Genomic DNA, 22,185 nt, shown 5'->3' with positions numbered 1-22,185 from the left:
CATGAAGGACCCAGGGCATCAGTGTCTCCAGGGCCTCGACTCTCTTTCAGTGGGCCTCTTTTCAGGGCCTTGGGTGCTGGGCTGAGGTGATGGGAAGCACATCTTTCTGTTTCACACTGTTTCCTTCCCCCCATGAAGCAGGAATGGAGCCTGCTCCCCAGGAGCTTCCTGAGGACTATAGCAGACCAGCTTGTGCTCCTGGGGTGGGACCTGCCCAGGCCAACTAGACGAGCTGAGCAGTGGTAGGTGGTACAGTGGACAGAAAGTCCTCATGCTTGACACCCCAAGCTGTGGGACTTTGGGGGGCGGGAGCAGGTGGGAGGTGGGCAGGGAAGGGGAGACTGCTGGTGGGCTCGAGCTATGATAGGTTGGATGATAGAGAAACAGCAATTCCTATTTTGCTGTAGACTTCTCCATCAAGGAGATGGATCTTTGGAGTGGAAAGGGAAAAAGAGAAGAGGCAGGGAACTCCTAAAATAAGGGCTGGCCATAGGTTTCCTTACTCAGCCTTCACAACAACCTTGTGAGCTATGGATGGTCATCCCTTTTACAGAGGAGAAAACTGAGGCTTAGAGAAGGGGTTACTGGCACCTTTACACAACAAGCAAGAGGCAGAACCAGGACTCAACTCAGGTTTTTCTAGCTTCAGAGCCTATGTCTTTCCATTATATTTCACCATCTCCCAAGAGATGGAAAAAATGCTAGCGAGGAAGTATGGAAGGTCTTCTTGGGTGGGAAGACCACCAGAGAGGACCACATTATTCTCAGTTATTTCTGCTCTCTTGGTCCACTGAATTGCACCCAAGAATACCAAAAGAACTTATGTTGGTCTAGACCACCAAGCCACTGTTGGTGATCTTTATACAATCCTCAAGAATGAGAGGCACTAGAAGGGTGGAAAGGGATAGTCTTCAATTTTATGACTTTCAAAAGGGTATTGTAACATGGTGGTGTCAGATCTGGTCTAACTTTAGGAGGCACAGAGAGAACAATCACCATCAGCCTAGCACCGATTCCTATGAGATGGAGGTCAGACATACCTCCACTCTTCAATCTTTTTACCAATTTGACATCAGCCATCCCTCCAAGGCACTCTCTACTTCTCTGCTGGGTTTGATAATTCATTGCAACGGAGAAACAGAACTCACAGATGATACTTATGATTATAGGGCTTATTAGGAAACCAACAGGTAACAATTCAGGATCAGGATCAACTTGGAAGCAAAGGAACAACTCAGGAGACAGGATACAGTTCAATCAAGACAGCTACCAACCTCTTAATCTCCTTCTCCACCATGCCTGCAGGAAGGCAAGCCTTGCTCTCGGCCGTACTTGTCAATGAAAGGCCCTCACTCTCAGCCTCTGTCCTGTTCAGGCAAGCATTACAACTCTTTAGCCCTGCTGATAAGTGCCTGGAGGCACCCCCCTCTGCCAGGAAACCTCCTGCCCAAGGGTGCTCAGCTCTCTCACTCTGTGGGTCAACAAGCCCACTGCAGCCACCTTGCTCAGTGGGCCAGAAAGCCTACCTCAGCCCTCTTGCGTCAGTCTCCTAGTTCTCGCCACTCGTGTTGCTGTTGTCTCGTGCCACCTCCAGTTACAATTCTCTCTGTCTCCTGGTCTAGGAGGTTCTCAGCCCAGGGACCTCAAGTCTAAAGTGCACACTCTGCTCCTGGTTCCTCTTCTTGATGGTGGTGAGGTCTCCCTCAACCTCTGTGGGATTGGCTCTTTTAAGCCTAGCAGGTTGGAAAAACTGACCAACCCCTTTGGGAGGCCAGAGGCACCTTATTTGCATAGTCACTGTTCAATCCCTGCAAGAGTTTTACACACTTTATTTGCATCATCCATCCAGCCCACTGCCGTCAAGTTGATTCCGACTCATAGCGACCCTACAGGACAGGGTAGAATTGCCCCATAGGGTTTCTAAGGCTATAATCTTTATGGAAGCAGACTGTCACATCTTGCTCCCACTGGTGGTTTCAATCCGCCAACCTTTCACTTAGCAGCTGAATCCTTAACCACTGCGCCACCAGGGCTCCTTTTATTTGCATAGTATCAGCCAATCATTTTGTGGGAGTTACAAGACCATGGCTAGAAGGGCCATATAAAAGAAATTCACTGCACCGCAAGTACATTCCACAAAATACAGCCAGAGCCCAAATAAGATTCTAGTATGGTTTAGTGAAGAGGCTAGTTTTAGAGTACACAGAAAAGGGAGAGGAAATCAACAGGAACAGAATCAGTCCATTGGAAACACGTCATTCCACACTCACTCTCCTTCTCTCCTAATAGGGACTCTGACTAGGAGTCTGAAGGCATGCCATAGCCTTATGGCCCCAGCCTCTACTTGGCATTATTAGGTAAGATCTTTCATACACAGCCTGGTAGAAAAGGAGGAATAACAGAAGCCGAGCAACCAAGAAAGTATGTTAGTAACTAGTGATTCACTGCACCCATCTAGATTTGGCCAACTTTAGGGGAGGTCTCAGTTAGCGTTCTGTCTTCAGCCTTGTACAGTTTAACGTTTTCATCAGTGATTTCACTGATAATGGAGAAGGCACACTTACCAAGTTTATGGAAGACAGAGTTGGGAGGAATGGTAAATATGTTGGATGACAGAATCTGGAGCCCCAATGACTCAGTGTACAGGATGAACTGAATGTACCCAAAATAAAGTTTATTGGGAATTAATGTAAGCCCAAGTCCAATTGGAGCATTTGTAGCAGTACATGGAGATTAGTGAGGAGGAAGCTTTATACAAAATGATCAGAGGGCACAGCTAAAAAGACAGCAACAACAGAACTCCTAAGAGGCTGCTGACACAGTGAGCAAGCTGTCGGTAGGTGCCCAGTCTCCAGACAACGCAGGGGATGACTGCATTGCATTCTGGCTAGTCAATATGACCTGGCTCACAGAGCCCCGTTTCTAGTAGGGGAGACGGAATTCGAAGCCAGGCATGGGCTTCGTGGAATTGGTACCAGCAGGATAAAGCTAAAGAAGAAGAAAGGCAAAGGGGACAGAAATGTTCCCTTCAAATATCTACACAGATGGCAGGCAGAGGCATCTACAGATACAGTATTTTATTGTGTTTTTGGTGAAGGTTTACACAGCAGTTTAGGTTCCCATCCAACAAACTCTCTACAAGTTGTTCAGCAACACTGATTACATTCTTCACAGTACATGAACATTCTCATTATTTCTATTCTGGTTGTTCCTTTCCATTAATCTAGTGTCCTTGCCGCCTTGCCTTTTCATCTTTGTTGTAAAGTAATTTTTGATCTTTTGGTATCATATAGGTGACTTTTTAGAGGAGCACAGCACTTGTGGGTGATATTTTTTGAGTCAATTTGTTATTTAGCTAAAAGGTGACCTCAGGGGTTAGTTTTGGTTCAAGGTTTGAAGAGTATCTCAGGGCCAATAGTCTTGGGGAGTCCTCCAGTATCAACCAGTCTAATAGGTCTGTTTTATTTTATTTTTTTTTAAGGAATTTGAGGTTCTGTTCATATTATTCCCCCACTCTATCAGGGTCCACCTATTGCGGCCTTGATTAGAACGGTCAGTAGTGATAGGTGGGTACCATCTAGTTCTTCTGATCTCAGGGTAGATGAGGCTGTGGTTCATATAGACTATTTGTCCTATAAACTATTTCTTCTTTGAGTCTTTGTTTTCCTTCTTTCAGGCAGAGGCATTTTACCTCTGTTCAATAAGGTACCAGTGGGCAGAACTAGGAAGTTCCCAAGAGACAGTCTGATCTCCATCAAAGAGGGCTCTTGTCTAACAATCGGAGCTGTGCGAAGATGAAATGGCTGCTTTGTGAGAATGGGACCTGATGAGACCTTGTTCTAGTGGAGGATGGAGAATAACTCAGGAGGCTGGAGCATCACAAGGGCAAATATCATAGTAAGGACTTCAGTCTGTATATGGAATTGGATTAGATGGCCCTGAAGGCCATGCCCAACCATGGCGTTCTATGGTTTCGGAGATGCCACCAGGCAGAGTGATTCAGAACCTTACTTCATTGGGGGAAAGGGAAATGGTGGGAGCAAAGGCTCAGTAACACTTCAGAGAGTATAACTCAGTGTAGATACTCTCAACTTCTGAGAGAGACGAGACCTTGTGTAAAAGTCTTACAATCATGGATCTTGAATCTCTTGAATATGACAATACCAGAAACAAAACCTTCTTTCTTGTACAATAAAACCAGCAACCAACAGTCATAGGTGAAGTTGGGTTCCTCAGGTTCTACTCTAGCCTGGAGCTGGAGCCTTGGGGCGGACATAAAGTGTTATGGTCTTATGTGGCCAGTCTGTACTAGGGACAGAATTTCTCTGAAAGGTGAACTCTTCAGGGCAGGCCCTCCTGCTGTGTGTGCAGAGCCAATGAGTACTTTGTGATGGTAATGAAGATCCCCAACTGTGCATACTGGAGTCATCCCCTGACAGGGACTTTCTTCCTGTGGTCTAGAGACTATCAGGATCCTGGAATGCAATCACCTAGATAGTTGGTTTCCACTAAATTCAAAGGTCTTTGGCCTGTTAAAATGAATATGTCTTCACAGAATGCTGCACATGAAATAAATTTTTTCTGGAAAAATCCACTGTGGTCATGGAAGAACTAGATTCCAAGAAATGAATTTCACCAGCCTCCACTGTGGCAGGTCCTGTTGGCAGCCTTCTCAGGGATGTCATCAGAGCGAAGAGCCCTTGTAGCTTGCAGAGGGACAAGTAGTGCCACTGACCATAATTAGATCTGAGGGAAATTCTTTACCATTCAGCAAAGTCCTAACCACCCCTGCCAGGGTTGCCCTCTCAGGAGTAGCAGCATGGGCACACCCCCGTGGGGCATCCGCAGAGGAGTAACACATGGCCAGGCAGTCCTGATACTCCCATAGCAGCTCTAGATATAGTACCCACCCTGCAAGTTAGGTTTAGATCCCCTGCCTCTGACAAAGGGCTTCTCCTTTCCAAGGCAGAAATGAACAAGATGACATCTAACCAACTGTTTCTTTTAACAACAGGGATGGGGCAAAAGTACTTGGGAAAGTAAATGTAATGGCAACGATGCTAAGCTGTAACCTCTCTACTGATTAAAAAAAAAAAAATCATCTACTGTAATAACATTTAATCCCCAGAAGCTAATCTAAATGTAACACTCAAAAGGAAACAAAAGTGCCCCAGCCACTGCCTTTGGGAACACTGGCTTTATTCCCAAAGCGAGTCCATTAATAGAGATGGGAATGAAATGCCATTTTGGTCTTTGTTGATGGGAGGGGATTAACAAATTGCCACCTCTAAGCCCAGTTTCTGAGTCATGGATCTCTGAGCACTAAGAAAGGACTGGGCTGAGGCTGGTGACCGGGCGAGGCTGCCCTTCCCCTTAAGTCTATGACTGCCATTGTCAAAACTACATGAAGTGGGGAGTCAGTGGGAGGACAGGACACTTCAGACCCAGCAGGACGTGAACTGAGCTACCCCCCACAGTCACCTGGTCAGAAGCCAGGCCAGTTATGGAGAAGCAGTAAACAAAACCCTAGAGCTCACATTCATCCTCCCCAGCCCTGAGCCAGGTGCTTTCCAGGTACTTCCCCACTTTCCAGGACTTGTCCCAACCCCTTACCCACCTCAGCCTGCAGCAGACTAGGCCAATGGTCAAAGGCCCATTGGAAGCAGCCTGCCCCCACTGCCAAGGCTTCACAGAGACATCCTTTGTCCTCTAATCTAAGGTGTTCCTGGTCACCCTCTATTGCACCACCCCGTTTTATTTTCCTCACAGCACTCTGTGAGAGCAGGGCCCATCCAGCACCATTCAGGCCACCCCCTAGAACAATGTCTGGCCCTGAAGGCACGCTGTGAGTACCTGCAGTTGAATAGATGAGTCATCCTGGCTTGCTACAAGTTCCCAGGTAGGAGTCCTGTCCTATCTCAACATCATTGCTGTTTCATTCTCCCAAATGCTCCCAGTTAGCTTTCTAAAGCACAAACCTGATTATAGCAATTCCCTCCATGAAAGCTTTTTTATGACTTGTCCCTGCCTGTAGGATGAATTCCATATCCTTTTAGTAGGCACTGAAGGCTCTCACATGGGATCTGCCTGCTTGCCCAGCGCCAGATACTTGCTAGTCCGCCAGCCCAGCCCCAACCTTCCCAGTCTACCCCACAAAGCAAGGCCCACTGAGGCTCAGCTTCTGCCATGCCCTGACTGCTTAGCCTGCCTCCTCCACTTCACCTCGGCCCAGCTCAAATGCCAATTCATCTCTGAAGCCTCCCTGTGTGTTGGCAGAATTAGTTGCTCTGTCATCTCCACTCCAGGAGTGCCTTATTTATGCATTGCTGTAGCATTCATCATACCTTACAGTGGGTTTCTTATTCAGCCAATATTCACTGACTGCTTAGAACTGGGCTGTGGGCATACGAACATGACTAAGACAAGGGTCCTGCCCGCACAGTAGGCATGCAACAACTTGTGTCTTTCATCTAGTGGAATGCCATACTTGAACAAATCAGAGCAAAACAGTGCTTCACGTGGTATCCAGGAGGACACGCAGGGGCCTGGCTAAGCCTCTCTTGGTGCCAGCAGGGAGGATTTTGAAGGGCTTTTTTAGAGGGAGCTTGAAAGATAAAAACACTCTGTCTGGGGGTTGGAAAGGGACACTGCAGGCAGTGGGCAGCCTTGGGTGTGTCTGCCTTCTCAACTTGAGGGCGAGCTTCTTGATGGCAAAGACTGGGTCCTGTCACCATAAACACCTTGTGTCTGCCCCATGCCTGCCCCAACCGAGCATCAGGAAAAGTTTACTGAACTGAATTGAGGGCCAGTGCCAGGTCACCATCGTTTAATCCTGTCTTTAAAGAGAAATAATTATAACAAAAATTAGCGGGGGAGGGGGGACAAGGTTATAAGGCAAATAAAATCTAGGCCCTTGCTGACCATCTTCTGTGGGTGGTTGCCCATGTTGCCAGAGCAGGGGTTATGGGGATGGGTCACCATAAGAAGAAAATGCCTCCATGTCTAAGCAGGGTTCAAGAGCAAACCACTAAGGAACTTCTTGGGAGGACTGTAGCAGCCAGCTGTCTGCCAGCCAGGGGAGACCAACCTGCCACTAACTCCCTAATACAAAGGAAGTGGCCTTTCTGTTGTTTGTGACGCAAGGAGGAAGAGAGCGGGAATACGCCACATACCTGGTCAGAGTAACACTGCTGCTTTTCCTGAAAGTTTCCAGAGGAAGATAAAGGCTGCAGAGCTTCCCTTAGTAATACATTCTAATCTCTCATTGTAAGTCAGGAAGTTCTCTAGATCTAATTTAAGGTTTTATAGCTGCAATTCAAAGTTGCAGACCTGCTATCATTCAGGTAAGTTCTCTTTTTCATTGGTACATAATTATATCCTCAGGCCAGTCTTCTCCTCTCACGCAACACACACTCCGTGCACTGAGCTTTTCAGTCTTTTAACTCTGCAGTGCACAGCCCCAAATGAGACCCCAGGTGCCCAGCACTTGATTACTTATGGTGATGGGGGCAGAGGCGAACACAGAAAACCGCTAGCCAATTCCTAAGTTTCATTTGCTCCAGCAAAGTTTCCACTTCATTCCTAATGGAACTTTGAATACACCTGCCAACAAAAAGCTACACTGATGGCTCCAAGCTTTGTCTTGTTATCTCCCTCACCACTGTGGGAAATGGCAGATCAGCATCTCCAGAATAACTACAAGTCATATGCTCTACTGAGGGCTGAACAGTCCCGTCTCTCCCCAGACCTCCAGACTCGCAGCGCTGGGTTCCTGACAAGACAAACCTGAGAATGTCAAGAGAAGAAGGGCCCCTCTGTGCTCTGCCACTCTGGCTTCAGTCAGAAACACAGCTCATGTGTGCCTCAGGTGTCTACAAGTCCATGTAAGATTTCTTTTGAACAAGAAAGTCACTGCTAAAGAACACTGAAAATCCATCTGTCTAGTCCAACAGCCTCGGTCTTTGATGGAGAAGGAAGTTCATGGCAGGAAAGGTGCTTGTCTTGGGGCACCAGTGCCAGTCAGGAGCACAGCCTCAACTAGAAAGCACACGCTCACACACATACACACACACAATGCACACCTCACACTCACAGGTACATTCTCACAAAGATAAACACTTAGACACATACATTCACTCACAAACACAATTCATTCAGAAACTCAACTCATAATCACTCTCAGACACACTTACACACATACACTCATTCATACACTCTCAGGCAACCAGGGACCCAGTAGCGGGGCCAGCTCTTGCCTCTCTGTGCAGTCAGCTATACAGGAAGTCCCTCTCCCTTTGGCCTAAATCATCTTTTTTTCCTTGTAATTATCTTCATATTCTTATTAATTTTTAATAAGCTTATATACAAGTTGTACATGAGTGTACATATATATTTATGTATATATATTTTTGAAAATAAAAAATACTTCAGATAAAGCTACCGTCCCCTTTGACCTTTTCTATGATCTTGAACTCCCTTGGCCTACCCAGAGGTAACTGCTGGAGGTAACTGTTGGAGTGTATCCTTTCTGACTGTACTCTCTATCTCCACATAAATATATACACACCTACAGAAAAGATGTGCTGTTTTTATGTGTGTTAACTGGACTTATACATATTACAGTACACTTGCATTTCAGCCAGCAACATGGCTCACACAACTTTCTAGGCCAGCACGCGTAGCTCTAGCTCATTCCTTTTGCTGTGGGCTGGTATTCCAGAGTCAGGAGGATTATGCTTGTTCATTACCCTACTAACAAGCAACGAGGCTGGTTCTGACTTTTTACAATTAGGAACAGGCTGCGAAGCCCATTCTTGTCCACAGCTGTTGTGTACACAAGTGCACATACCCCAAAATAGAACTGTTGGGTTGCAGGGGCTCCTCTTCCTCTCTTGGCTCCAGATTCTGACAGTTGTTGAATGCATTCTGTGGACCTCATAGTGTGCCCTCTTTTTGCAACTTTACGCCAATCTGTCACTGAAACGTGAGTTTCTGTCTTATAATTGAATGCTTACTATGTGACAGGCACTTCGTTAGAAGCTTAAGAAATTACCTCATTATGGCCTCAAGACAACCTTCAGAGATAAGAGAGGCGTGTCTCAGAGAGGTTAAGTACTCTGCCCTAGGTCATGCACCAAGCGGCATTGCTGGGATTTGCACACTTATCAAGCTACAAGGCTGTGCTCCAGGTTGCATCTCGTTTTCTGAAGACACCACAAAGTAGGTACTTAGCACATTTTTAAGCAGTCAACTATTTGTTTATAAATCCTACCCTAACTTCTACAGAATGTGCATCAGTTCAGCCGCTCACTCAGCACTTGCTTGGTGAGTATCTATTATAGCTAGATTCCATGCTGGATGGCGGTGATGCAAAGATGAACGAGATATTGGACCGGCCTTTGGGTATGACAAACAGTAAGTTAAGAAATCGTTAATTTGGATTTTGAAAAGTGATCATCGCTTGTAAGGGAAAATGAGGCGGGGCACTTTAGTCAGAAAACAGGATACGCAGAGAAAAACAGCTCAATAGATTCTGTGCTCTGAAACCAGGAACAAGCACAGTGTCTCAAAATTTAAAACTGTATTTTTGGAATTCATCTAGTCCAGGGATGGCAAATAGGTTTCACCCTGAATGCAGATTCTAAATGGTTGACACTGGCTATACTGGGAGGGAGCCTGGGAACCACAGGGCTCAGTGGGAGACTACTGGGTCCATGTGTGATGTTTGCCAAGGGCGCAGGATGGAACAGAGGCAAGAAGGCAGCATTTTCACATTACAGAGGCAGCCACAGAGGCTCTGCGAAGACAGGCTCACCCTGGCTCACCACGGAACCAGCCTAGGGCTTGTTCGCTAGAGAAAGCTGTTGTCCAGCATTGTGGGCTCTGACTTTCCCCTCTCGTGTGTTGCGCAAACGCTAACCTGCGTTGACCAACTCTCTCTCCACGCACCTTTGTTTCCCTTGCGAAAACATCGAAGAGGCCAAGCTTTGCCAGCACCATAAGACAGTAAATAGACTGCAGAGGGCCCTGCAGCTTGATGCACATACAAGTAAGTGATGGGCTAAAGGGTGGGGGAAACATTATCAGTGAAGGGTCCAGAGAGCATTGGGAGGTAAGCTGAAAATAAAAAAACAAAAACCCAAACCCACCGTCATCAAGTTGATTCTGACTCACAGCAACCCTAAGTGACAGAGTAGAACTGCCCCATAGGGTTTCCAAAGAGCAGCTCATGGGTTCAAACAGCCATCAGCAAGCCCTGTGATCTTCTTGTCCTATAAGTGAGAGAAGTAGCTCGGGAGAGAAGGAGCAGGTTTAGACTCAAACAGACCCAGGTTCAAATTGTACTTTGTCACTCCTGGGCCATGCGTTCTGAAGTGCTTGCTATGTGGATTATTATCGCATCTCATCTTCCTAAGAACCTGAGAGAAGCAGGCACTACCACTGTCTGTTTTACAGAGTAGGAAATGGAGTCCGGGAGCTTAAATAACTAGCCTTGGTTTCCACATCTTTAAAAGAGTGACAAAAGCGGCACCTGCTTTAGCTTCTTGTGAAGGTCAGAAATGAGGTGCTGCAAAGGTGCCTGGCATAACAGGCGGCATATGGTCAGTGTTCAGTAACTGCTTGGTAAGCAGATACTCCAGATGAATTTTGAAGTTTTCAATGAATATATTACTGTAAAAAATGTCATGGGGGAGGAGTCTGACCTCTAACTTCACAAGGGGGAAGGAGAATCAAGATCAACAGCCCGAGGCTGATTCCTATGAGGCAGGGGGACTGACATACCTCCTCTCACCAGCCCTTTTTACCAGTTCTGTGTCCATGTGTCCCTCCCATGGCACACTCTACTTCTCTGCTGGGTTTGATAATTCTTTGCCATGGCCACACAGAACTCACAGACAATACTCACAATTATGGGGCTTATTAGGGAAGTAACAGGTTACAATTCAGCTTCAGGAAGGCTCAGGATAGAGTACTCCCATCAGGACAGCCTCTCCTCAGCCATGCCCTCAGGCACACCTCTTTCTGGCCCTTGGCCCTACTTAGGCAAGTGTTACCAAGATATTTTAGCTCTGCTGATAAATGCCCCAAGGAACCCCCTGCCCCCGCCCCCGCCCCGTAAGCCTCCTGCCCGAAGGCGCTCAGCTTTTTCACTCTGTGGGCTCCTAGCCCAGTCCACCATACCATCCCATCTCCTGCCTCTGCTGCTGTCATTTCTTTGCCACCGCTTCTCACTGTCTTTAGTGTTACGGTTGCTCATGCGCTCTCTCTCTCTCTCTCCCTCTCCGGGATCCAGGAGCTTCTCAGTGCGGGGATCCCAAGTCCAAAAGACATGCTCCGCTCTGGCTCTTCTTTCTTGGTGGTGGTGAGATTCTCTCCTCCTGCCTCTGGGATGGCTCATTTTAAGCCTAGCAGGATGGTGAAACTGACCAATTCCTTTGTTGGGGTTCCACAGACCTTATTTGCATGGCCCTTCAGTAGGGCAAAAGAGTCCTAAGGGTGAGGTTACACAGGTTCCAGCCATTCAGGTGTGCTGCTGGTATCCATCATATCTGCTCAGGTTCTCCAAGAGTCATCTTGGCTTCACCGTTTCTGGTGTCTCATAAAATTTAACTGACAGAAGATTATTCCCTTGCTCTGATCCTTTTGAGGTATCAGCACAGCAAAACATTTAAGGGACTTTAGGTTCAGCCACTGTACTCCAGTCCAGCAGTGTCTCCCCTTTAGTCAGCTTTTGCTCACTTACAGCTTCTACGATTACAGTTTTTACAATCACAATTAATTCTGTTAACAATCAACACTCACAACTGAATCAGGTAGTCTATCAGCATCTTACCCCCATGCTCTCTTCCCCAGACCTATCAGGAAAAGACAAATCTATTCAGTGGGGACACTCCCTTGTCCCTTTCATTTTGAGGTAAGCACACCCACAAAAGCATGTAAGCCTGCCACTTCATACCTTTATCTTCCCCTATTTATGTGTATATATACATATACACACACACATTACTGTGCTTTAAGTGAGAGTTTAGAAGTCAAGTCAGTCTCTCATACAAAAATTTGTATATACTTTGCTATGTACTCCTAGTTGCTCTCCCCCAATGAGGCACCCTCCACTCTTTATTCCCCGTGTCCATTCAGCCAGCTTCTGTCCCTCTCTGCCTTCTCATCTCCCCTCCAGACAGTATCTTCCTGTTTCAGTCGGCCAGTGTTTAAATTGCCCGACCCTATCAAACCAGTACTCTAAGGAGATAAGCATATTCCTTGGTCTTGAAGAACTTCTGTTCTGCCTGGAACTTTGAGCACTTGCATCCATAAGCAAAGTCCACTCCAGAGCAAGCCATCAAATTGCAGCAATCTCTACCACCCATGGTGTCATACATCTTTCTCTTCATTCAGTCATATTCTGGTCAGCTCATTCCTAGCTATCCGAGCTAGGTCATGATGGGTACCAGCTGTAGGCTCAGAGTTCACGCAGACCTCCTGGCACTGCAGACCTTATGTACGTGGTCCCACCTCCACATGGATGCCATGAACTTTATTTGCATTTTTAGCAAGCTATTCAATCCCCTTGGTGGGCCACAATTACCTTATTTGTACAGTCCCACCCAATTACTTGGGTGGAGTTACAAGACCATGGTGAGAAAGGCCATATAAAAGTCATCTATTGCACCGCAGTATTAAATGGACTTTGATTTGTTAACCTCTCAAAAAGCTGCATACACCAGTTTAAACCACATATTTTGGTAAATTTCTCAATAGAAAATGTTCATTTTAAAAGGTTAGATAAATAGAGAAGTGAGATACAGTAACAACAAACTAACTTAAGTATTATATGAATTAAAGAATGTTTAGAACACTGTGTTATTTGGGGTTCAAATAAATGACTGTTGTTTTAATATGTAATCTGTCATTAGCTCACTCAATCTATGCAAATGGAGGAAGCTCAAGTGCTTCAAAATAATTTATTCTCACAGGTGGGTCCAAACACCTTCCCATAGTTTATTTAACAAGTCCTTTCTTCCAAGTGAGGGTAAAAGCATACTCTAGCAGTTCAGCTTTGGTAAGTTCCAAACCAGGGAGTCTGTGAATAAGCCCTCTTTGGATCAAAGTCCTTGGAGCGCTATGACTCAGTTTCAGGAAATAGTTAATAACCTTCTTCCTTCAACTCGATTGTTCTCACCTCTTTGAGGGCTGGCTCTTTTTGGGGCCAGTGGGGATAGTACAAGTTTCCTGACAGTGAGAAGCTAAGACAGGTTCTGAATGAATCCCATGGGAAGAAGCTGAAGGCTGTCATAAAAAATAGATGTGACACAATAAATGCAGGATGTACCCTGGAGTCTTAATCTCTTCCTTCAGAAAATCTGAACAATTCTGCTTGCTCTGTTGTTCTGAGGCAGAAGGGCATGTGTGTGCTTTTGTGTGTGTATACACACTTTTGATATTCATTTCTTTCCCAGCAATAGAATTCTTCTGAAACAAGGGTCCCTGAATTGTGAATGTCAGCCTTGCTAACAACACTTCTGTCCTGAGCTCTCTGTTGACTATGCAGAATCTTCTGAGATCTTGCATATATGCTGCATTGGCCCAGACCTCAGAAAAGCTTGGTGGTCCCAAGAAAAGTTGTAAGAGTCACCCATGTCATAAATGTTTAATGTTGCTATAATAACCAGTGTTTGATTTAATTTGCTTTAGTGCTTAGTGTTTCCTTGACCTGAAATGCCTTTTCTAATCATTCCTCAAAAGTTAAGTCAGGGCCTCTGCTTCCAGCTATCATAACTTGTGGAAGATCTATGCTCCCGTAAGAAAAATTATAAAAGTCGTGTTAAAAAAATCTATTTGAAGGCATCTAAGGATCAAAGCAACTATGATTTGAGTGTCAAAATTATGACTAGAAGGGAATTGCAGAGAGGTGCATGTTCATTCGCGGAGCCAATTTTCCTCTCAGGGTTTTGTCAATTGTTGGCGCACAGAGAGAGGCTGAGAGTCAGGCAAAGGGCTTCTGCTAAAAGGCAGAGAAGCCAGCAGAGATTTTGGCACTCTCACAGGACTGTACAGACACAACAGTCCTTTGGAGTTTGAGGCTGCCAAGGCAGTTAAGACTCGAGGGGTCAAGATCCTGGAGAGAAGGGAGGTACAAGAGCAGTAAGTCAACACTCAGTAGATTCCCCTTTTTAAAGCATTTGTGAAATTCTTGAGCTACTCAGGCAAGGGTCTAAGAAGCTAAGTAAAAAGCCACTGAAAAGCAGAGTGGAATTTTCAGAAGTCTCACAGAGCTGACAAGTAAAAATAGGGGTTTAGGGCTTACCAAGAAAGATGAACCCTGGAAAGCCACACCCTAGGAACAGGGGTGGATCAGAAGTAGACCGAGCTTCACAAAAACTGGAGCCAGCCTCCAGTCAACTCACGCCCTGATGGCGTTAAGGAGATTGCCTTCATTCAGATGGCCAATAAGGAGTAGGGCAAAGCATCTTAGGAAATATCATCTAGAGCCTCTGTGATTCCTCTTCACAGCGTCTGGCATTCAGTCAAAAATTACTCAGCACACCAAGAAACAGGAGCAGTGGGGGGGCGGGGGGGGAAGGGGGCAACAGAAACAGATCCTCAGATGACCAGTTATTAGAATTATTAAGACACAGACTTCAAAATAACTGTAATTAATATATTACTGGAGATTAAAGAAAAACCAGCATGGAGATAAAAAACAAACAACAAGATTATAGACAATAGGAGGCACAGTAATACATGAAACTGACAGATAAAATAGGTCGAAGTTTTATTTGAAGAAATAATTACTGAGAAATTTTTAAAACTGACCAAAGACATAAAGACAAGAAGCCCCAAGCAGGAGAATAAGAAAGAAAATACATAATCAAGCAAGCCATAGTAAAACTGCTAAACTGCTAAAAACCAAGGACAAGAAGAAAATCGTAAAAGCAAACTGAAAAAAAAGAAGTCACCTAATAGTAGTAATAACAATATCAACGGCTAACTTCTCAAGAGAAAAATAGATACCAAATGAAAATGTAAAGATACCTTCAAAGAGCTGAAAGAAAATGACTGCTATATTCTTCAGAAATGAAGGTGAAATAAAGAACCAGCAAATCTACATTAAAAAAAAATTCTAAAGGAAGTTCTGTAGTCAAAACAACCACTATCTCAGAAAGAAACACTGAATGCAGGAAGGAATGAAAAATAACAAAAAAGGTAAATATGTGAGGAAAGATACATGAATACTAACTATACAAAATAATAATGATGATGAGGATGTCTTATGGAGTCTAAAATATATACAAAATTAAATGTATGAAAATAATTAAACCAAAGGAAGGGGTAGATGATATTAAAGCACTTCAAAATTCCTAGCATTGTCTGTGAAGTGATAAAAGTAGTTATACATATTAGACTACAGTAAGTCATGGATGCATATTGTAATATCTAGGCTAACCACTAAAAGAATAATATAAGAATGTATAATTACCAACATAATAGAGGGAGAAAAAGGAACAATAAAAACACTGGAATAATACAAAAGAGGGGGAAAAAAAAGCTCCATAAAGCAGAGAGGACAAACAAAACAAATCCAAGGAATGATGATATAAACCTGAAGTATTATAAATTATATTAAATGTAAATGTAATAATACTTTAATTCTAAAATCAAGATTGTCAGACCAAATTAAAAACAAAAACAAAACCCAGCTATATACTTCCCACTAGAGACACATCTTATATACAAGGATACAAAAAGATTGAAAGTAAAAAGACTGAAAAAGATACAACATGCAAACAGGTGGTGTAACTCTATTGTCAACGTAGATTTCAAGACAAGAAACTTTACTACAGACAAAGAAGAAAACTGCATATTGATAAAAGGGTTAATATACCAGGAATATGTAACAATTTTAATTTGTATACACCTAATAATACAGATTCAAAATACATAAAACAAAACTTGACTGAACCAAAAGAAAAAACAGACAAATCTACAATCATAAAGCGCGGCACAAACGCTTTCTCAACTAGTAAGCAGACGAAAACACCAGTGAAGATACAAAAAATTTGAACATGACTGATCAACTTGACCAGACAGACAAGCATGGAACACTACATCCATTGACAGAACGCACATTCTATCAAGTACACGTGGCAAGTTTATCAAAGAAGTCATATATTGAGCCATAAAGCAAATTTCAAAGGACTGAAATAATTTAGAGTGTGTTCCCTAATCACAGTGGAATTAAGCTGGAAATCAACTACAAAAAAGAGAATCCCCAAATGTTTGGAAATTAAACAATACATCTCAAAATAACCTGAGTCAAAGAAGAAATCAGAATAATAATTTAGAAAAATTTTGACCTGAATCATAATAAAAATACACTATATCAAAACTTGTAGGATATAGCTATAGCTAAGGCTGGGTTAATAGAGAAATTTATAACCTTAAATGCATAAATTAGAACAGAAATAAAGCTGAAAATGGTATTTCACTGGTCTTAGGACAAAATTAAAATCCCTAGTACAATGACAAAGTGCGGCCTGATCTGGTTCCTGTGGACTTGTTGGAGCTTCATTATTGCTTCTCTCTCAGCATTCATTACTCTCTAGCCACACTGGCCTTCTTTCAGTTCCTTGAGTAAGCTAAATTACTTCCTTCCTCAGGCCTGTGAACAAGCTGAGCCTCCTGTCTGAAATGCTTTTTCCTTCCTCTGGCCACCTTCTACTCTTCCTGTCATTTCCTTAGAGAAGCCCTCCCCACCCTCCCAGTCTAGATTACCCTCCTCTGACATGCCCTTTTTAATTCAGACTCTTGTTCATGGCATTCATTACTGTAATTAAATAACTGGGTAATGGATTCTTGTGCAATTAATTTTTAAATATTGTTTGTCACCCCCCAAATGCTGTAAGTTCCTTGCTGCAGGGACTGAAGCTGTCTTGTTTATCACTGTATCCTCAGTGCCTAGCATGGTGCCTGGAAAATAGGCACTCACTACATGTGTGTTAAATGAATGTATGAATACACAAACCACTAGTTTTCTATCTAAGTAACCATTTGGTTTACTCAAAAGTTGTTAAAGACCTCCACTGTCTTGGAAGAAAACTCCCCACTATTAACTGCTGACAGCAGTTGGCTTTATTTCTATGGCACTTAACACTGCAATTTACAGCCATTTGCTAACACAAGAAATCTCCTAATCAAGGATCTCCCCTCCCCAACAATGTTTAAGCAAAATAATTTCTAACTCTACACAGCTTTCTGTTTAATCCATTTGGGAAAAGACATAAAGTGTTTTGTAAATTCAATTTATTGATCAAACTTGCTCTACTCTCTGCCAAGCTATGTGCTGTAAAAGTGATTCCAATAACAGTTGTTATTAATAACAGTCACACTAATGCCAACAACAATTTCTGGTATCGGAGGTCTACTTTCTATGGATTATCTCATTTAATCATCAAGTAAAATGTTATAGGACGTATCATCGGTTTTGTAGATGAAGAAGCTGAGGCCAAGAGAGATGAAGTGACTCACCCAAAGGCATATAACCAGGCAGCAGCAGGGCCACGGTTTGAGCCCATGTCCATTTGACTGCAGAGACCAGGGAGGCTCTTGGCACCCCATCCTGCTGCTTCTGTTACATTCAGAGAGAGACAGTCTCTGAGGGTCAAGGAACAACCCAGGGCACCATAGGCAAGTGCCTCGCAGTACAAACTGCACTCCAGGAGTGGGTACTGAGAACCCATCTGAAGGCTCTCACCAAGCTGCGCCTTGAAAGGGAGATGGGCTGCAGCCAAAGGGTGCCGATCCTCCAGGCAGGTGAGCAGAAATTCAGAGGCCAAAACGGGAATGCCCTACTTTGGGGACTGTGTCTAAGGCTAGTTTGGCTGGAGGGAAAGGTCCGGGTAGGGTGTTGTGATGGATGATGGCGGAGAAGTTCATTCTGGGGATCTTAACCGAAGTGCTAAAGACCAGAGAGCACTAAGAAGTCACTGAAGAAGGCAGTGCAGAGCATTACTTCTGGAAAATAAACATTACATGGTTGGTAGGCAGGATGAGTGGGAAAGGAGACCAAAGAGGAAGAGAACCAGTGAGGGGACCAAGGGTGCTCGGGGGAAATTCCAAGGGATTGCATGGAGACAGAATAGTCTTGGGAAACAGTGCTAAGCCACAGGCCACCTGGTCTTGGAGGAGGCCCACAGAGGGACTCTGCCCTGAACTGGGGCTTGACCCAAATCTTTCTGACCCAGATACTCTACTTACCTTCTACTACCACGGTAGCAACAGGCGTTTCAGGCCCATACCTGCGGAACTGTAGGCAGCCTTAGGAGCCATGGAGTCAGTTGCTGATTCATTTCACAAATATCTAGATAGATGTCTACTCTGCAAGACCCTGTGCTAGACATGAGGGTACAGAGTTGAATCAGCTAGGTCCTTGCCTGTAGGAGGTCACATCTCCTAGACATACACACAGTTAACAGAGGCTATCAGAGTTGCCTTGGGACTCAGGAGTGGTGGATATGTCTTAGTTAGGTTCAGTGTCTATTAACCATGAGAGGTGTGGTTGGCTTTGACATCATAACAGTGGCTCCAATACAGTCTGAGCTAATCTTGAACCCCAGCTCCACCATGCAACTAGCTGTGTGACCACAGAAAGAGCAAGAGAGTTATTCAGTCTATCTAGCCTAGTTCTTCATCTGTAAAATGGAACTAGTAAATGAGATGACATCTCTGAGGTGCCTTACGTAGTGCCTACCATTTAGTATGTGCTCAGGACCCACTGCCCATTGCCACAGAGTCAATTGCGACTTCTAACGACCCTACAGAACAGAGTAGAACTGCCCCATAAGGTTTCCAAAGAGCTCCTGGTGGATTCAAACTGCCAACCTTTTGGTTAGTGGCCCAGCTCTTAACCACAGCACCAGTAATTATTATCATGGGATGTTGTAAACAAACAAATATCCTTATACTTTTCTCAGATTAAAAATACACTCATACGCTACCTCTCCTTTGCCTTCAGAAGATAGGAAGATAAGAAAGGACATGACAACACAATCAAACTAAGCCAGAGGTCAGAGGGCGAGGAGGACAGGAGTCCATACACCCAGGGTGGTGGGTGACATGGCAGACAAAAAAAGACTATAGTCACTGACAGTAAAGCTATTTGAGTCCTTTCCTTCACAAGCCTCTTGGGGCTTCTGCTGCAGAGTCTCTTTCCCTTGGCGGGCCATCCATCGACCCAGACAGAGAGAGAGAGAACCTGTGGATTTGGCATCTGCTGCCTTCACAAATGTTGCTTGTGGAAGTGGGCCAGGGTGGGGAGAGTGGGCGGCTATGGTGTTTGCCAATTTCCAGTGATCACATTACTGTGTTGGCTGTCACACAGTAGTCAGTCCCCTTCACATGATAGCTTTCCAGTCTCTCCCTCTCACTGATCTGTGGTTCTGAGTACTTCTTGCCCCAGATGAACCAGGATGTAAAGTGCTCCCCAGCACCGGGGAGGAGCCCTTCAGAAGTGGGCCCTCTGAGTTGTCTGCTTTGAGAGAGGGGTACAGGCAGCCAAAAGTTTCCTTGATTAGTCAGGGGTCCATCCAACCCAAAGGTGCTCCCTTGCACCCAAATTCCAACGAAATTCCAGTACTACCAGGAGTGTTGCTTCCACTTAAGAAAAACCACCCAAACAGGCCCCTCTCTCCATGATTTCCTGGTCTCCAGCTAGCTGCTGGGAAATTCTTCTGAGCTTCCTGTTTTTGCTCTAGGACTTGGGAAATTTCAAAATAATTTGTTTCTCTTCCCCAAATTATACTTTAGTCATTTCAACCACAGTCTAATGGCATTTCCACACAGTTTCACGCATTTGTTCTCAAGAGTACAACTCTTAAAGTTTTACTTTTCATCCCTTGGGATCTGCTCTGACTGCTTATCTGCCCCGTTTCCCTGCCTGGTGCTGCACACGATTTTGTCGGCAGCCATTCCTACAAGTGTTTGTTACCTCCCAGTTACCCAATCTGCTCTGTGATATTTTCTTTTCCTTGTGCCCAATTTAACTGACTCCCGTTTTGTTACTGTGAGTGATTTGCCTGTTGAGTCATCAGGACTCACTCTGGAGGGAGAGAGCCCAGCCAGGGTGATGGAAGGAGTTCGTAGGAGTCCCCTTTGGCTCATTTACGAAAGTCCCAGGGTTGTACAAATGATTATGTGCTTGCTGCTGACTGAGAGGATGGAGGTTTGAGTCTACCTAGATGCATCTCAGAAGAAAGGCCTGGTGATCCACTTCTAAAAACTCGGCCACCGAATACTCTATGGAGCATAGTTCAGCAATGACACACGACACACCTAAGGTCGCCATGAGTCAGGATCGATTAGACAGCAATTGGTACAGGAAACCAGGTCCACAGAGACCACCCCAACATAAAGAGCCCAGAAAACAAGGTACCACCACCATTTCCCACACAGAAGCTTCAGACTCTTCAGTGCCCTGCTCGTGGAAGTGGGCTGCAGCGAGGAGAGGGGGCACCTGTGGTGTCAATTTGCCTAACTAATCAGAGCTGTGTGGTGATGGAGATTCTGTGTCTACCTCCCCTCCTTCTTGTTGCTCAGGCTCACAGTCCTCAATTGACAGCACAGGGAACGTGGGTCGTGGAGGAAGACAGACATGGCACAGAACTCTGGCACACAGACCTGTGCAAGTAAACAGGACCTCTGAACCACAGTTCTTGGAGGGAAATGGGGCCACCCTTAGTGTCAACATACAAGAGGTGCTTAGCACAGCACCAGGCAAGCAGAAGGTGAGTAGAGTGCTCTAGGAAACAATCTCCTCAAAGTAAGGAGGGGAGAAGAGGGCCGAGGGGCACCCCCTTCTCTACTCCCTTTGGGGCCTGATCACCAGCTCCTCTCCTAGCTAGAAAACAAAAAGCAGCTCCTGCTCACTGGAGACTGGGCTGTGAAAGTACCTCTGCCACGTCTGCCTCGACCACGCTTTAATTTATCAAGGAGCTGCTGGAGAGCTGAGTGCTAACGTGGTCAGTTACAGAGGACCAATGGCCACGGTCCATCCGGGTGAAAGAGCTGAGTAACAGATGGTTCACTGTGTTGTGACAGAAATCTGAAATTAGGCAGGTGGTGGCAGGTTTCAAGCCACACGTGGGAATTTTCACAAATACAGTGCAAGTTTACAAAGGAGAAACAAATTCTTACTTGATTGTGCTCTCCATTTTCAAAGCTGCCTCATGGAATTGCTCTGAAGACAATTTATACATCTCGGCATTCTATAAAGAGAAAAATAGAACTGGTTACCAAAGACTGAAATTTCCCTCTGGCTCCTTCACAAGATGAAAGCACATTAGAAATCCAGAGTTGCTAATTTCTTGAGCTGCATCAATGCAGACTGGTGATTAATCCACAGCTTGTGTTCTGGTCCAACATGGATGGACTGCTACTAGAGAATCCTAGGCTAGCACAGGCTGGAAGAACGTTATGAGATCATCTAGTTCAGGGATCAGCAAACCCTGACCCATAAGCATGCCTGTCGTTTGTTTTTGTAAGTAAAGTTTTATTGAAACATAGCCTCATTCATTGCTTTATGCGTTGCCTGTGGCTGCTTTTTGCTACAAAGACAGAGTAGGGTAGTTGCAACAGAAACTGTATGACCTACAAAGCCTAATGTATCTTTCAAAAAAATCTTGCTGGGCCTTGATCTGGTCCAGTACCTATTTTATAGATGGACTCTTATACCCAGAGGTCAAGTGACTTGCCCAAAGTCACACAGCAAGTGGTAGCACCAGTACTAAAAGCCAGGTGACTGGATTCCCAGTCTGGTACACTCTCTGCTGCCTACCGTGACCATGTGCTCATCCACATGGCAGTCATTGGTCCAGACACCTGTAAGTGGTTCTAAAGCACTTGTATTCTAAGATTACATATTCTGTGTGTACATACAGGGACAGATGGGTGTAGGAAGAGCCCAGGGTTAGGAAGAAGACAGAACTAGGTTTAAATCCTGGCTCCACCCTGTACGGCTCTAGGTAAGTAGAGGTGAGTCGTCCAAGGTCACACAGGCCCAGAACTTGACACTCCTTTCCATGTCACGTTCCTAGCTTCTTCGCTGGTTTTCAAAGGATATCAGAAACAGGGACCGGCAGTGAGAACCTCACCAGTGGTGGCGATACAAACATCAGTAGATGCCACACAGTG

At 44.8% G+C, this 22,185-nt stretch overlaps 1 protein-coding gene across 5 annotated transcripts in view; it reads right to left on the bottom strand.

Annotated features, from left to right (window-relative positions):
• CHCHD6 (coiled-coil-helix-coiled-coil-helix domain containing 6) overlaps positions 1-22,185 on the bottom strand; it is a 327,253-nt gene that overhangs the window by 41,220 nt on the left and 263,848 nt on the right. For all 5 annotated transcript variants that reach the window (XM_064274780.1, XM_064274782.1, XM_064274781.1 and 2 more), the window contains one exon: positions 21,190-21,260. In XM_064274780.1, the coding sequence (XP_064130850.1) occupies positions 21,190-21,260 (71 nt within the window). Of the gene's footprint in view, positions 1-21,189; positions 21,261-22,185 lie in introns of those variants that run through there.

The sequence above is a fragment of the Loxodonta africana genome, chromosome 22 (assembly GCF_030014295.1).
Source record: "Loxodonta africana isolate mLoxAfr1 chromosome 22, mLoxAfr1.hap2, whole genome shotgun sequence".
NCBI classification, from domain to species: Eukaryota; Metazoa; Chordata; class Mammalia; order Proboscidea; family Elephantidae; genus Loxodonta; species Loxodonta africana.
Note: the sequence above shows the minus strand (reverse complement) of the source record. Positions and strands in the feature narration are given on the sequence as shown.